Consider the following 15,668-nt stretch of genomic DNA (forward strand, 5'->3'; position numbering starts at 1 on the left):
TAACCTAAGCTCACAAGCCTTGATTCTGTAGCTTGAATCCTCAAAGTAAGCTTCAAAATCCCAACCCTAGAAGAAGAAGAAGAGATGATCGTGGGAGAGGAAGATAACTCTGTTTTTGGCTGTCTAACTCCTTCTACAACAAGCCACCTAGTTTAAATATATCCCTTGGTCAAAAGACTAAGACACCCCTATGTCCATTTAATCCCTTTTTAAGCCACCAAGGGCAAAACAATCTGTAACACCCTGGATAACCAAGACCGTTACACTGTGTGTTTGAAATAGTGCGAGACTTGCTAATCAAGTCATTTGATTAAAAATGTGAATCTAATGTTACAAACAGGTTAGGTTTAAAAGATTTTGGTTATAAACGAATAATTTTCATTTGAAATACATGTTTGGTACATGGGATCCCAAATTAAGTTTTAAATAACATAATTACAAAATTTCCAAAGCTTATAAATAGCCAAGCCGCTCTAATGGAAAAATACACGTTTTAAGTTCTCGTTCCTGTACAAAACCTCGACCGTGGCGGCCGAGCAGCTGACAATGTACACCTCGCCCCCAGAACTCTCCAACCCATGGTCAACTTTCCTTGCCCTTGCCCTTGCCCTTGCCCTTGCCCTTACCTGCACCACGTAGCACCCGTGAGCTAAGGCCCAACAAGAAAACATAACATTTAAGACACAATCACTAATAATACTCAATTATTTCACAAGACATAACCAGGTACTCCACAAAACACAACATTCATCCATTCAACGATAATAGTCAACAAGCTAACAGTCTGTCATTCAACTAACCAGCACATCATAATTATTATAATAACTACAATCAAATCACATGATAATTAGGGCGACAACTTAGGCCGCACCCTCTGTTTATCCCACTGAATTCGGCCCGCTTAAACCGAGCTCAATGCATAATAAGCTGTCCTCAGCTACCAGTGGCCGAGCCGCGCCTTGTGCGCATGTGTAAACTCCGGTGCTCTTAGGCCGCTCATTTACTATTTACATGGCATGATACCATCCATTTACATTATACATGGCATAATACCATTCTTTCAAAGCATACAAGATAGGGAACTCTCAGTCCCATTATATATCCACAACTGGGTGCAGTTTTCTTACCTTTAATTCCAAGTGCTTTAATTAGGAGAGACGACCCCCGAGCACGATCCTGCCCCGAGCCCAAGCTTACACCTAGTCACAACCATGATAAAGGATTCCATCAGTAGTTGCATAAGGGTTTCCAGATAGAATTCTAGCCTCCGGGACATTGAATTCCACCAAACACGGTAGTGGGATCGATCCCGAGCACCAAAGGTTAGGTTCCCACGCTTAAAAACTCCAAAAGGCCACAATTGCCTTTAAGGGCCGCGACCCCCAAGACCTGCGCCGTGGCCCGCCCCCTAAAACAGAGGCTAGGCCTCTCTGACCACAGACACGCGTCGCGGCCCTGCCCCTGTGGCGCCGCGGCGCTCCCTCATCTCAGAGCCCTCCTGGCTCTTCCTTGCTCCGAAGGGCCGCGACACTCTAGAACAGATCCGCGGCCCAGCCCCCGCGAACCCAGAAAAACTACCATTTTTAATATTCAAACCTCACCCAAATCCACCCTAGACCATCCCAATAACATAACTCAACTATCCCAACATTCTAACATGTTTCCAGCAACAAAACCCAGCAGAAATCTAATCTAAAAACTCATTAAAATCCCATTTTAATTTATGAAACTCAACAGCCCAAGAACACAAGAAAGCTAGTCATAAATGCTCAGAATTCAAACACCAAAACGAGAATTGGAGTTTACCTTCTCTGTTGAATCAATTCTCTAAAGGATTCCTGAGCTAACTTCCAAGTTTCAGCTTCAATCCAACCCTTCAATATCAAAATCCATAAACACCTCAAAACCCAGCCAAAACACAGAATTTATCACTTTGCACAAAGCTTATATCTTACCTCAGTTCTTGATTGAATTCCTTAGCTAAACACAGAATTAATCTTTCAAGACTCCAGCCCTAATCCACTGAATTCCCAGCCACAAATCCCTTGATTTTCACTGAGTTCCTTGAGAGAGAAGAAGAAAGGGAGAGAAGAGTCGGTTTAGCCTTTTGTTCCACTGCTTTTTAAAGTTTACTTAGTTTGTCCTTAGGTACTTAAGTCAATCCCAAGGCTCGGGGTACCGAAAACGTCCCCGAGGGCAAAATGGTAAAATTCCCCAATATTCCCGCCTAGACTTCCTAACCTCAAATATATCTCCAATTATTTATTTCCTTAACCCAATAGCCCAAATAATCATCTAATATCCGAAATATCCCTTGACTTGCCCCAAATAAAGTACCGGGTCCCGTTGTGACTTCCCCGCTACTTGCTCCCTAGGATCGCCTCGTGCCGACAGCTGCAAACACATATATCCACATAATAATGTGGTCTTGACAATTTATCACAAAGTCACATTTATGCCCTAACGGGCCAAAATTACAATTTTTCCCTAACAAGCAAATAGGGCCCGCATGCTTATCCAATACTCATAAACATGCATTTCACATAATCATGCATAACACACTTCATTAGTTCACATAACTTCCAATTATGCCCTCCCGCACACTAATCAAGGCCCTTAAGCCTTATGAGTAATTTTGGGTCGTTACACAATCATTTCCCACTTATCCCGCTAATTATAACTAACATCCTCCAATTCCTGTTATTCCCAATATTCTCAAATAATAATTAAATCATATCCCATTACCCGTTCATTCCCGGTAATGTACTAAACATCAAATTACCACTAGGCTCACCCCGAGCCCGGAAATTAATCTCGTTATGACCAAACCGCTAACTTACATTCTAAGATCGTCTCACGCTGAATAGCTTGAACAAATCCACGTTATAATGTGGTCTCATCCATAAATCACCAACATGCATAAAAATATATAGATATGCCCTCAACGTGCCAAATTATGAAAATGCCATTCTAATAAGTGGGCCCACATGCATACAATTATTATCATATAATTATAACTCACATAATCATACATATAACCACATAATTGCATAATAACTCAATTATGGCCCTCCCGCCCCCTAATCCAGGCATTAAGCCACATTAGGGAATTTGGGACATTACACTAATGCTTGCACTGTGCTAAAGAACTAAGTTAGTTGGATTAATGTTGATTAAATACTATTGTTGCTATATGTATTTGTTGTATATGGGTTTTTTGCTGGGCCTTGGCTCACGGGTGCTACGTGGTGCAGGTAAAGGCAAAGGGAAACTGGACCAACCATGAGTTGGAGAGCTCTGGGGGCGGAGTGTACATAGTCAGTTGCTTGATCGCCATGACCGAGGGATAGTTACAAGGACTGAGCTCTAAAATTTGTATTTTGCCATTAGAATGACTTTTATTGTATTAACTTTTGGAGATTGTATTTACCACTTATACCCTGTTTTTTTTTGGGATCCCATGTATCAAACATCTGTTTTAATGAAAATCAACTGTTTATGATCAAAAAATTTTAACCTTAACCTAATAGTGGATCTTAGGATCACATTTTTATTCAAACGACTTGATTAGCAGGTCTTGAACTACTTAAAAATACACAATGTAACAGTCTTGGTTATCCAGTGCGTTACACAATCCAAGCGATCGTAAGCCTTTTCCATGTCCAGTTTGATGAGAAAATGACCATCTTTGGTTTTCTTCGTTTGCATAGAGTGAAGAATTTCCTAGACCACCATCGAATTGTCTTGAATGACCCTTCATTTGACAAAGGCTGCTTGTAATGGTGTTATCATGTCTGAAAGCAAAAGTCTTAATCTGTTCGCCAAGAGTTTGAATATGATCTTATCGGTCACGATACAAATAGCAATTGGTCTAAAATCATTTACCGAGGATGGATGGTCTTTCTTTGGCAGAAGCACTATATTAGCTTTGTTCAAGCTTGAAGATAGCTCCGTGTGCTTAAAGAAATGTTTTACCATTCCCAGTACATCGTCCCCTATAGTATCCCAATGTTGTCTAAAGAACGAGCCTGACATACCATCGGGCCCGGGAGCCTTGTCTAGATCAATTCCTAGTAGGGTGTTCGCAATCTCGTGTTCAGTAGGGATCTCAACCAAGGATGCATTTAGGGGGATGCATTTAGGGCCTCTGAGATATACAATTCAGAATCAAGCCTTCCAACTCCGATGGGAAATGCCTTGTTGGAGCAATAAAAGTCTCTTTCAATTTCTCCTCAAAACACTTGCCAATGCTATTTCTAGAGGATAACCAACCACCTTGCAATTTCTTGATGGAATGAATAAAGTTGCGTAGTCTAATATGTGTTGACGCATGGAAAGGGTGTTGCTTCAAAAAAAAAAAAAATGTCCAAAACACACCGTGTAGATGGTATTGTATTGGCAGTGCAGTAGTAAGAGAGCCTTAAAAAATGTGACCGTTATTTTAAAAATGAAGATTAAGACACCTCATAACAAAAGCAAGCGAGTAGGTTTACATTTCCATACTCTCAGCGAGTCCACTGACTCATTCTATCTGATCATCTGAGTACGAGCTCGGCACTATCTCCATTCTCTGCTCGCTCTTTTTTCTCTGCCTTCTCTTTCTCCCTCTTCTGTAAATGCATCACTAATCTGAGAAAGAAGGACCAAAGCCAAGCCATGTCTTCTTCAATGAAAGAAAGTCACGCCACCACCGCCTTTTAGGCATACCCAACAACTACCATACACACAAAAAAAGGAAAAAAAAACCAGTTTTAGGTTTCAAATTCTCTATTCACAAAAATTGTCTTTTTTTTTTTTACCAGCAAACACTACCAAACCCACTTCTCAAAGCTTTCTTTACTTGGGTTTGTTTTGTTAGATTGATGTCGAAAAAGGGTATTTTTTAGTTTTGTTAGCCTAACTACCTTCCTTAGACTGCGTTTAGTGTTAAAAATGGGTTGTGCACAGTCGAGAATAGAGAATGAGGAGTCTGTTTCGAGATGTAAGGAACGGAAAATCTTGATGAAAGACGCCGTAGTTGCTAGAAACGCCTTCGCCGCTGGCCATTCTGGCTACGCCGTAGCGTTGAAGAACACTGGCGCCGCCTTGAGTGATTACGCCCATGGTGAAACTGAGGAGCCGCCACAGCTTCACCCACATCACCATCAACAGGACATGGAAGCCACTTCGGAACCGCCGCCGCCGCCTCCTCCTCCGCTCGATAATCTTCCCCCGCCGCCGCCTCCTCTTCCCAATTTCTCGCCCAGCCCGCAGCTCAAGCGCGCTACGAGCTTGCCAGAGATCCCTACGATGCATCGGAAACCCGGACGCAAAAATCATTCCCTCGCCATTGCTGAAGAGGATGAGGAAGAAGAAGAAGAGGACGAAGAGCGGAGCCAAGTTATACACCGAGCGCGGGGCCCGCGAAATGGTGCCCAGAAAGTGGTGCAGTCGTCTTCGTCGTCGTCGCCGTCACGTACCCCAAAGTTGATGAAGTCGGTGCCGCCGATGCCGGAGTCGAAGGGCATGGCATGGGATTATTTTTTCAATGTAGAGAATATGCCTGGATCCTTGGGTGCAGAGAATGAAAATGGGGCTGAGAACGACGAGCATGATACTATGGATTTTGACGAAGCTGAGAATGTGAACGGTGGGGGAGTTAGGATCGATGAGGTTGAGCCTAAGACGCCTGAGAAGGTGGAGGATAAGCCACAGGAGGCGGTGGAGTTGGTTTTGCCGAAGCCGATTGAGCATTCGCATACGGCTCCGCCGGAGTTTAGGAGAGCTGTAAAAGAGGCTTCGACTTCGAGTGTGAGCTTGATACATGTATTGGGTCAGATTGATGATAATTTCTTAAGGGCCTCGGAGGGTGCTCAGGAGGTTTCGAAGATGCTTGAGGCCACTCGACTACACTATCACTCCAATTTCGCAGACAATCGAGGTAGTGTGGTCTTTTGTATCTTCGTTTTATCGTCCATGGCAGTTGCTGACTTTGTAATATATGTATCTTTGGTTTGTCATATGAACTTTTGGAGAATCTGACATCAAATTTATATTTCTTTTTCTCTTACTTTCTTTTCAAAAGTGAAAAAGTGTTATTTTCCAATGTTTTTTTTCTTGTTTGTTTACGTGATGATGCCTCCAATCCTAAATTTGTATATTTTACAGTCGAATTCTTTTGTTATTAGTCATTGATCACAAGATTTTGTTGTGTAATGAACGTGAAAACTGATTTCTCAGCTTATAATATGAGAAATAATGATCCTTAGATGAGATTATCTTGTTGATTTGCAGGACATATAGATCATTCTGCCAGGGTTATGCGGGTCATTACATGGAATAGGTCATTCAAAGGCATACCCAATGGAGATGGTGGGAAAGATGATTTTGATTCAGAAGAGTACGAAAGTCATGCCACAGTTTTGGATAAGTTGTTAGCTTGGGAAAAGAAACTCTACGATGAAGTTAAGGTATGCTCCTGCATTAACTGTTACCTGTTAGTCCTGGTGGTTCTTTTCGGTTTTTAATTGTTCATTTGGGAAAATCGTGTATTCACTCATTGTCTATTATTTAGACTTGCTTCAAAATCATGTAGCTGTATCTTTGGATATGGTTAATTGAAAGCCTTTTTCCTTCTAAATGCTGTGATGTATATGTTAGTTCTCTAATAATTTGGTACCCTTCTTCTCCTGTATTGTAATGTGATTCTCGTTTGGATATGGTTAATTGAAAGCCTTTTTCCTTCCAAATGCTGTGATGTATATGTTAGTTCTCGAATAACTTGGTACTCTTCTTGTCCTGTATTGTAACGTGATTCTCGTGATCTGAAGATAGTTTGAATCTTGTTTCAATTGATAGCAAGGCGAGTTAATGAAGCTAGAATATCAAAGAAAGGTTTCTATTCTGAACAAGCAGAAGAAACGTGGGGCCAGTGCTGAATCTTTGGAAAAAACTAAAGCGGCTGTTAGTCATTTGCACACAAGATATATTGTTGACATGCAGTCCATGGATTCTACAGTTTCAGAAGTAAATCGGTTACGTGATGAGCAGTTATACCCAAAGCTTGTTAGTCTCGCTAATGGGTGAGTTGAGAAGACTAAATTTTGCCTGAGATATTTTTTGCTGCTTTTGAAGGATGTGTCGGTTCTTAACAAAACAGATTATAGTTTCCTTTTGCTATACATAGCCTGCTTTGATTTTGATCATGAACATAAGCGTCCAATATCTGCTCTACAGGATGGCAAAAATGTGGGAAACTATGTGCGCTCACCACGAAAGTCAGCTGAAGATTGTTACAGAGCTGAAGGCCCTTGACCTTGCTAATGCTCCAAAAGAAACAACCAAGCACCACCATGACCGTACCATCCAACTTTTTAATGTTGTCCAAGACTGGAATTCACAATTTGATAAGCTTGTGACTTATCAAAAACAATATATTCAGGCTCTTAACAGTTGGTTAAAGTTGAATCTCATTCCTATTGAAAGCAGCTTAAAAGAGAAAATCTCATCCCCACCAAGAGTCCCAAGTCCACCAATTCAAGCTCTTCTCCATCAATGGCACGACTTGATTGAAAAGCTTCCAGATGAAGTTGCCAAATCTGCCATTTCATCCTTCGCTGCTGTGATAAAGACCATAATACTTTATCAGGATGAAGAAATGAAGCTAAAGGAGAAGTGCGAGGAGACTCAGAAGGAGTACCTTCGCAAACGTCAGGTATTTGAGGAATGGCATCAGAAGTACACACAGCGGAGGGGGCCTGAAGAAACAGATCCTGAAAGAGGTGAGGATGCAAATGCCAAGGATCCCATCTGGGAGAAACAGTTCGCAGTTGAGAGCCTGAAGAAGAGGTTAGATGATGAAGTTGAAGCTCACCAGAGACATTGTCTCCAGGTGAGAGAAAAGTCACTTGGGGGCCTGAAAAATCGATTGCCTGAGCTTTTCCGTGCCATGTCAGACTACTCTCATGCCTGTGTGGAGGGCTACGAAAAGCTGAGGTCAATTACAAAATCACACAAATTAAATGGTGGTCCGCAAGCATAAGCTCCAACTCTCCTGGGATAGTTTATCCAACCTGTATCTTATTTAATAAATAGATAGCTTTTGCATGAGACACAGAAAATGTTTTTTAATCCGGAGGTTGTGGAAATTTTTGTTGTCACTGGGCTACTTTAGCCTTCCACATACAAAGTCAAAATCGTAGGCAAGTCTTGTGTGACTCTCAGAAATGTTGGATGTAATTTTTGTGGTCACTCTTCTGTTTAAACACTTTTGTTTTAACTAGCTAGTAGCTAATGTTAAATGTGCTATTTAATTTAAAGACCTTCAATGACATTGTATGAAAGTGCAAATGGAGGTATCCCACTGGGGATGGACTAATGGGGTGTGAAGAATACTCTGGACCTCGCCGGCCCAGCTTCTTTTTACAAATTAAGCGCATCCACGGGAGAACGGAAAAAAAAAAAATTCTTCTACCATTTTGATCAGGCAATAACATGGTTCTAAATTTGCTACCCATGGGTAGTCTCTCGTCTCTTGGGGATTGGTCATCGTTTTTTTTTTTTTTTTTAAGAAATAATTTTTTTTTTATTGAAACAAATCAAACGTTACGCACAAGAATACAAGATATGCATCATCACCTAATCCAAACCATTTCCCATCTAATCCCAAAGTAAATTTAGAAGTCATGAGCAACATTATTGGCTTCTCTCATGACATAGCTAACAACTAGATTAGGGAAGGAAGACAGTGAAGATTTAATACAATTAACAAAGCTACCACGGACCGAGAGGCCAACAGTTTCCCCATGAATTAAGTCTACTAAAGCTTTACAATCAGACTCAACAAAGTTAACCAAAAATGATTCTTGAAAACACCACTTCAGTGCTGAAAGTAAAGTTTGGGTCTCCATAAGAATTGAAGAGAAGAGACCTGCCCAAGGCATGGGTACCGCAACTACCACTCCACCATAGCTATTATGAATCACAGCACCAAATGCCATCTTCTTCAGGGGTGAGAGATAGCTGCATTAATATTTAGCTTAAGGCAATTCTAAGAGACTAAGGATCTGTCTAAAGGCGGGGATGGCCTCCTATTCTCCATAGCTTGAGAGGCTAACTTAAATTCCTGCAAAAAAGAAAAGGATCAAGCAACCAGATCAAGGGACTGTTTGTAGAGGAACATAAAACTATTCCGGTAAGCCTATAATGAACACAAAATCATCTCAAGGTTCGGTTCTTCAAAGTTAGCTTCAACCATAAGAATAATATTAATAAGACCAAGAGCAAAACAACTATTAATATTGTGTTTAAAAGTCGTACCTTTCCAAACCTTCTGAGCAGCAAAGTAGCCAAGCAGGGCATGCCAAATTGATTTAGAAGAGAACCAACACCTAGAACAAGCTAGGGATTGAATGAACTCCTGGGGAAGAGATTAGAGCTTGATGGAAGGGCATTATTAAAGTCCTCCACACAAAGTGCTTGACTTTGAAAGGGATTTTCAAATGCTAGAGTTTTTTTCTCCACCAAGCAACAAAAAAAAAGAAGGAACAGAGTATTGGCAATGGTGCCCTTAAAGCATGTGTAAATATATTTTATTTGGGAATCAATAACAGTGTATTTTTTTTCTTCATATAATTGTATTTTCTGATATATTATTGAATATTTAATATAAATATTTAAAAATTTCATATTCATTAATGAGATAATAATCTTGTATTAGTAGGAGTGAATTAAGATAACTGATAATGAATAAAATATTCTGCAATATAGTAAAGTATGAAATCTTTAACGAATGGTTGCAAGTACAGTTCTCTATGCATTTTGAATGCATGTGATTTACATCCGGATCGCTGTGTGGATAGACATCTTAGTGAATGTGCTTTATATAATTAGATTACATAGGATAAGATCGATGTGAATTAATTTCTTTATTAACTTACCTTTTTCTATAAATACTTAATTCATATCAAACAGATGATCATATGTAGATTAATCTTAATTCTAAGTAGTCATGAACTGTTGGGAAAACTTATACATGATCTTGTTCTTTTTCATGTAAATCGTATATTAAACATATTATTATAAGAAAACCTAGAATATGTTTCTAAAATTGAATTCATACAGAGATAATGATAAGAACACTTACATTATTGTGCAGTGGAATGATTGAGTCATTCCTTCAGTTTCTCTAACCCTTGTATCCTTTTTGTCGCAGGGTATCACCAAGAAACTGAATCGTTCCTCAATTTTCTTCACAGCCTTCCAAAGTATCTTCAGAATCACCTAGACTAGAGTTAACAATTCTCAATACATGAGACAGATACAAAGAGAAGAAGAATAGAAGAAAAAAATTGAGGCTTAGAAAATGACTTATGTTGTAGAGAGAATCTAAAACCTAGAGCATCAAGAATAAATCTGATTTTCTGTCAGATTGTTTTTCTGTAATCTGTTTTCAACTCTCACTTAACATTATCAATTAGGTTACTTATTTAATTAAAAAATTAAAAAATTAATAAAATAATATCCAATTATCAGCCCTAGGTCGAAATTCCCATGGGCCATAGGCCCGTGAAATTTCTCTTTTAATTATAAGCCCGTTGGACTTAAAATCAAAACCCGTATTATTTTCTATTGATTAATTAATTAAATAATTATTTAAATCCTTTATCAAATTAATTATTTATAATTTGAACCTTGATTTAAAATGATTTATTAATTTAGACACCAATTTATCTTAATTAATAAATCTGCCTTAATTTCTCTTTTCTTCTCTAAATTACATAACTCTGTGAAACTATCCAAAATTGACCTGGTCAACTTTGATAATTATAATTGATAATTAAATCAATTAATTGAGACTATCTAGATGATTTTATCCAAGGAACAGTGGGGACCATGAGTCTATGAAATCAAGCTCCAATAAGTTATCATAAATTTAACAAATAAATTTACTAACTTATTAATTCTTTGTGACTCCACTAAAGACTCGGAATTGCACTCTTGAATTCATAGAACGCTCTATAAGCAATATAGTACATTATTAATTATCCATTGTTACGACCATAATTGTCACTCAATCCTTTATAGACGGTCTACAATAAGATGAGACTAAAAGAAAACCATCGTTTCACTTCTTCATCACAAGCTATAGATGTTCATATCTATGATTAACACTCCCACTCAATTATACTATTGAGTTCCCAAGATGTAAGTATGGGCTAGTCCGTAGGGTAAGCTGGTAACGAACAAAGTCAAAGAACTCAAATAATAAAATCAGTTAGAATACTAACCACTCAGAATTGAGATTGAATTGACCTATGATCAACTATATGATATGACTAGAATAGATAATAACAATATGTTTACTTATCTTATCTATTGTCAACATCGTTCCAGTCTGATGTAATAAATACATCCGATCTTATCTACTTTGCTAATGTTCTGGAAAGAGCATAACACTGCAATGTGTAAGTAGATCATATCGTAGATTGGTAAGTCAGTGTAAATCCCGTGCACTGACTAATCTTAGGACTAACTTATGTTTGAACATATAATCATATTTATATTCCACTATGATTACGTCACTATAAATATGATTAGCTATATGCTCGGGATTTAATAGAAGTTTATATTAAACAAATAATCATGAAAATAAAACATGTGAGCAAAGCGATTAATCAAGTCAAAAAATGATTTCTATTCTTTTATTGATAATAAAATGATATTACAAAGAAATTGAGTTTTAATTAGGGTGTAAAACCCCAACAAACTCCCACTTGCACTAATTGAAACTAAGACCTTAAATCTACTAATCTCATTTCCTTAATATGCTTATCAAATGTAGTTTCTTGTAGTGTCTTTGTAAACGGATCTGCAAGATTGTCTTCAGATGCAATCTTCATAACCTTCACATCTCCCGTGGCCACATATTCTTGAATTATGTGATACTTCCTTTCTATATGCTTACTCCTCTTGTGACTACGAGGTTCTTTCGAGTTGGCTATCGCTCCTATGTTGTCACAAAATAGCACTAGCAATTTATTCATATCTGGAATAACACCAAGATATGAATAGAACTTTTTTAGCCAGACTATTTCCTTAGCTGCTTCAGACGCAACTATGTACTCAGCCTCCATGGTGGAATTTGAGATTGCAGACTGCTTTACGCTTCTCCATATCACAGCTCCACCCCCAAAAGCAAACACCATTCCAGAAGTAGGCTTCTTGTCGTCGACATCAGTTTTAAAATCTGAATCAGTGTAGCCTACATGGTTCAGAACACCACCCTTGTAGACTAGCATATAATCCCTAGTTCGTCTTAAATATTTCAAGATATGCTTAACTGCTATCCAATGTTCCGGTCCTGGGTTTGATTGATACTTGCTCACTACTCCCACTGCATAGCACATATATGGTCTAGTACACAACATAACATACATCAGACTTCCAACTCCAGATGCGTAAGGAACTTTTCTCATTGCATCTTCCTCTTCAGGAGTTTGGGGAGACTGCTTCTTTGAAAGATGAATTCCATGGTGGGACGGTAAACGTCGTTTCTTGGAATTTGACATTGAGAAATGTTCAAGCACTTTATCAATGTAAGATGCTTGAGATAGAGCTAAGAGTTTGTTCTTTCTATCCCCAATGATCTGGATACTTAGAACATAACTCGCTTCACTCAAATCCTTCATCTGGAATTGAGTGCTCAGCCAATTCTTCACATCTGATAATCTCTTAACATTGTTTCTGTAATGCCCTACTTCCTTAGAGTCATTGCCATGTGATTTATAAATGTGCCATTAGCTTGCTAATCGAGGTTTTAGGTTAAAAAGTGTGATTAGAATTGATATAAAGACTCATTGGATATAAAGGTTTAACCATTCATTAAAATAATAAAAACTTATACATTTGGGATCCCAAAATACTATTTAGAAAATGTATTACAACTCAAAAATATAATTACGGTCGACCTAAGCGACAAAGCATATCATTACAATACATTTCTTAAAAGAACTCTGGCTGTGGCAGCCAGGTAGGTCGAACATGTAACTGTCGCTCCATGCTCTCCAACTCAATTGGTCGACCTTTCCCTTACCCTTACCTGCACCATAGAGCACCCGTGAGCCGAAGCCCAGTAAGAAAACTCAACATATAACATATCACATATCACTCCAATAGCATGCATCAAAACAGTCAACAGACTAAACACATAGCGGTCTACGTCGACCCAGGTGCTTTACTAGACCCTGGGTTCGCGGTCTTCACTGAGCGGGTGGATACAACACCCTTGGAGGGTCTCGCCCTAGCAGCCTGCACTCAGTGTGCTCAACGCCAATCCTGACCCCTTGTCGTACCCGACCTTTGCCGTTCTCGACCCTAACTGTTCCCGACCCTTGGAGTTCATTCATAAATATGCATAACACAACATAATATTCACAGATATTCAAACATATGTTAAACATAAAAAATAAGGCCACACCCTGAAACACAAACAATAGGGCCATACCCTGCTCTACGGGTACAACAATTTTCTTACCTATGTCCTGAGCTGACAAGTCAATGCGATCCCGAGCACGATCCCTTAACCCGAGCTTTGATGTAAACCTAGTCACAATGCGTCCATAATGACAATCCATCAAAATTTAAACCAAGTAATAACTTTAGAATATTATTCCAGCCTCTGGGACCTTGGATTCTACTAAACCGGGAAGTAGAATCCTTCCCGACCCTTAACATTTGGATTCCCGAGCCTAGAACCCTCAAACAGCCAATATATCCCATTTAAGCCGCGGCCCAGCCCTTAAGGGCCACGGTGTGCTCAAGTCAGAGAGAAAAGCTCTCTTTGTTGAAGGACAAGGGTCACGGCGCAAAAGCCTGAGGCTCCCAAGACTCAAAATTCAAGCGGGCCGTGACACCTGATGAACAGGGCCGCGACACGAGCCCTCTGAAACCCAGAAACCAAGCTTTCTACTGCATTTTTCCTGAGCCTAAATCAACAATTTCCACTCCAAAAAGCCTTTAAACCCATAATTGAGCCTAGATTTCCAATCCACACAACTTAGGCATCATAAGAATCCCATAAATAGTTTCATATACTCACCAAACACCCAAAACCAAGATGAAATCCAACTTCCACGAAAACTTAAGGTTCTTAGCAAAATTCAACAAAAAAAATAACTGAAATCCCTTACCTCTGTGATATCCTCAATCCTTGAGCTAACCCCCAAGCACAACAAGCCTCTAGTCCTCCATTTCCTTAGCCTAGGATCCTAAAAAAATTCATCAGCTTCTAAGTGTCAAAGGGAGGGAGAAAGAGAACCGAGTGAGAGAGAGTGTTGAGAGCTTAGAGAGAGTTCTGTTTTGTTTTTACTTTGGTTTATAGAGTTGCGTAGGCCAAGTCTAATCCCAAAATACCTAAAATGCCCTCAAATCTATCATATTCCTTTAGTGCCATCAAGGGCAATCCCGCCAGTTGCCACATCCCACTAAATACTCAAGTGTTCCTATAAATCCCCATTTTAATCCTGACATACTTAATCAGTCACTAAATATCGAATACAAACCACATTCCTAAAATACCCATAGGCTCCTCCCGAGCCGGGTATTTGACCCCGTTATGACTATTTAGCTATTCCACTCCCTAGGACCGTCTCGGATTGCACATCACAAATATATCACCACACTCCTGTGGTATCAAGGACAACATACAAATATATTGCATTTATGCCCTCAACGGGCCAAAATTACAAATATGCCCCTAATAACCAAATTGGGCCCACATGCATGTTTAATTCACCTAAACATGCATTTCTAATCACATAACCATTAAATTCACATATTAGCATAATTAAATCAATTTTTGCCCTCCCGACACGCTAATCAAGGCCCTAAGCCTTATTAACAAATTTGGGATGCTACAGTTTCTAATGAGTAAGATATCATCTACAAAAAGATCCAGGAATACCACTATTTGATTTTCCCTTAGTTGATAAACAAAAGGCTCATCAATATTCTATTCAAAGCCATAGGTTTTGATTATCTCATCAAATCTAAGGTTTTAGGAACGAGAAGCTTGCTTAAGTCCATAAATGGGCCTATTCAACTTGCAAACTTTTCCTTCTTGTCTAGCTACTTTAAATCCTTCTGGCTGATCCATATAAATGATTTTGTCAAGCTTCCCATTAAGAAAATTTGTCTTGACGTCCATTTGCCAGATCTCATAGTCGAGAGCGGCTGCTATGGATAGGAAGAAGCAAATGGACTTGAGCATGGCTATCAGACTAAAAGTTTCCTCATAGTCCACACCTTCTCTTTGGGTATAACCCTTTGCCACTAATCGAGCTTTATAAGTTTCGATATTTCCATCAACGACTCGTTTCTTCTTGTAGATCCACTTGCACCCAATGTCCCTAAAGTCACTAGGTGCTTCCACAAGATCCCAGACGGAATTTGAGTACATGGACTCCATTTCCTGTTTCATGGCTTCGAGCCATAGTTCCTTTATAGGGCTAGCCATTTCATGTTTGAAAGATAATGGAACATCGTCACCAGTGTCACCAACAACCATATTGATTTCACCATCCAAACCATAGCGAACTGGGTTCCTAGAAACCCTCCCACTACGACGAGGCTCCGTGATAGTTTGCTCAGGAACAGTGGTACTTTCTTCATTTAAATTGACTTGCGTTGGT

General features: G+C 39.3%; 1 protein-coding gene across 1 annotated transcript; it reads left to right on the forward strand.

Annotated features, from left to right (window-relative positions):
* Positions 1-4,486: 4,486 nt before the first annotated feature.
* Positions 4,487-8,306, forward strand: LOC133803208 (protein ROLLING AND ERECT LEAF 2). The gene is made up of 4 exons (XM_062241183.1): positions 4,487-5,920; positions 6,274-6,449; positions 6,838-7,061; positions 7,216-8,306. The coding sequence occupies exons 1-4, from the start codon at positions 4,933-4,935 to the stop codon at positions 8,018-8,020; spliced, it is 2,193 nt and encodes a 730-aa protein (XP_062097167.1). The 5' UTR covers positions 4,487-4,932; the 3' UTR covers positions 8,021-8,306.
* Positions 8,307-15,668: the final 7,362 nt, after the last annotated feature.

This window comes from Humulus lupulus, chromosome X (assembly GCF_963169125.1).
Source record: "Humulus lupulus chromosome X, drHumLupu1.1, whole genome shotgun sequence".
Taxonomy (NCBI): domain Eukaryota; kingdom Viridiplantae; phylum Streptophyta; class Magnoliopsida; order Rosales; family Cannabaceae; genus Humulus; species Humulus lupulus.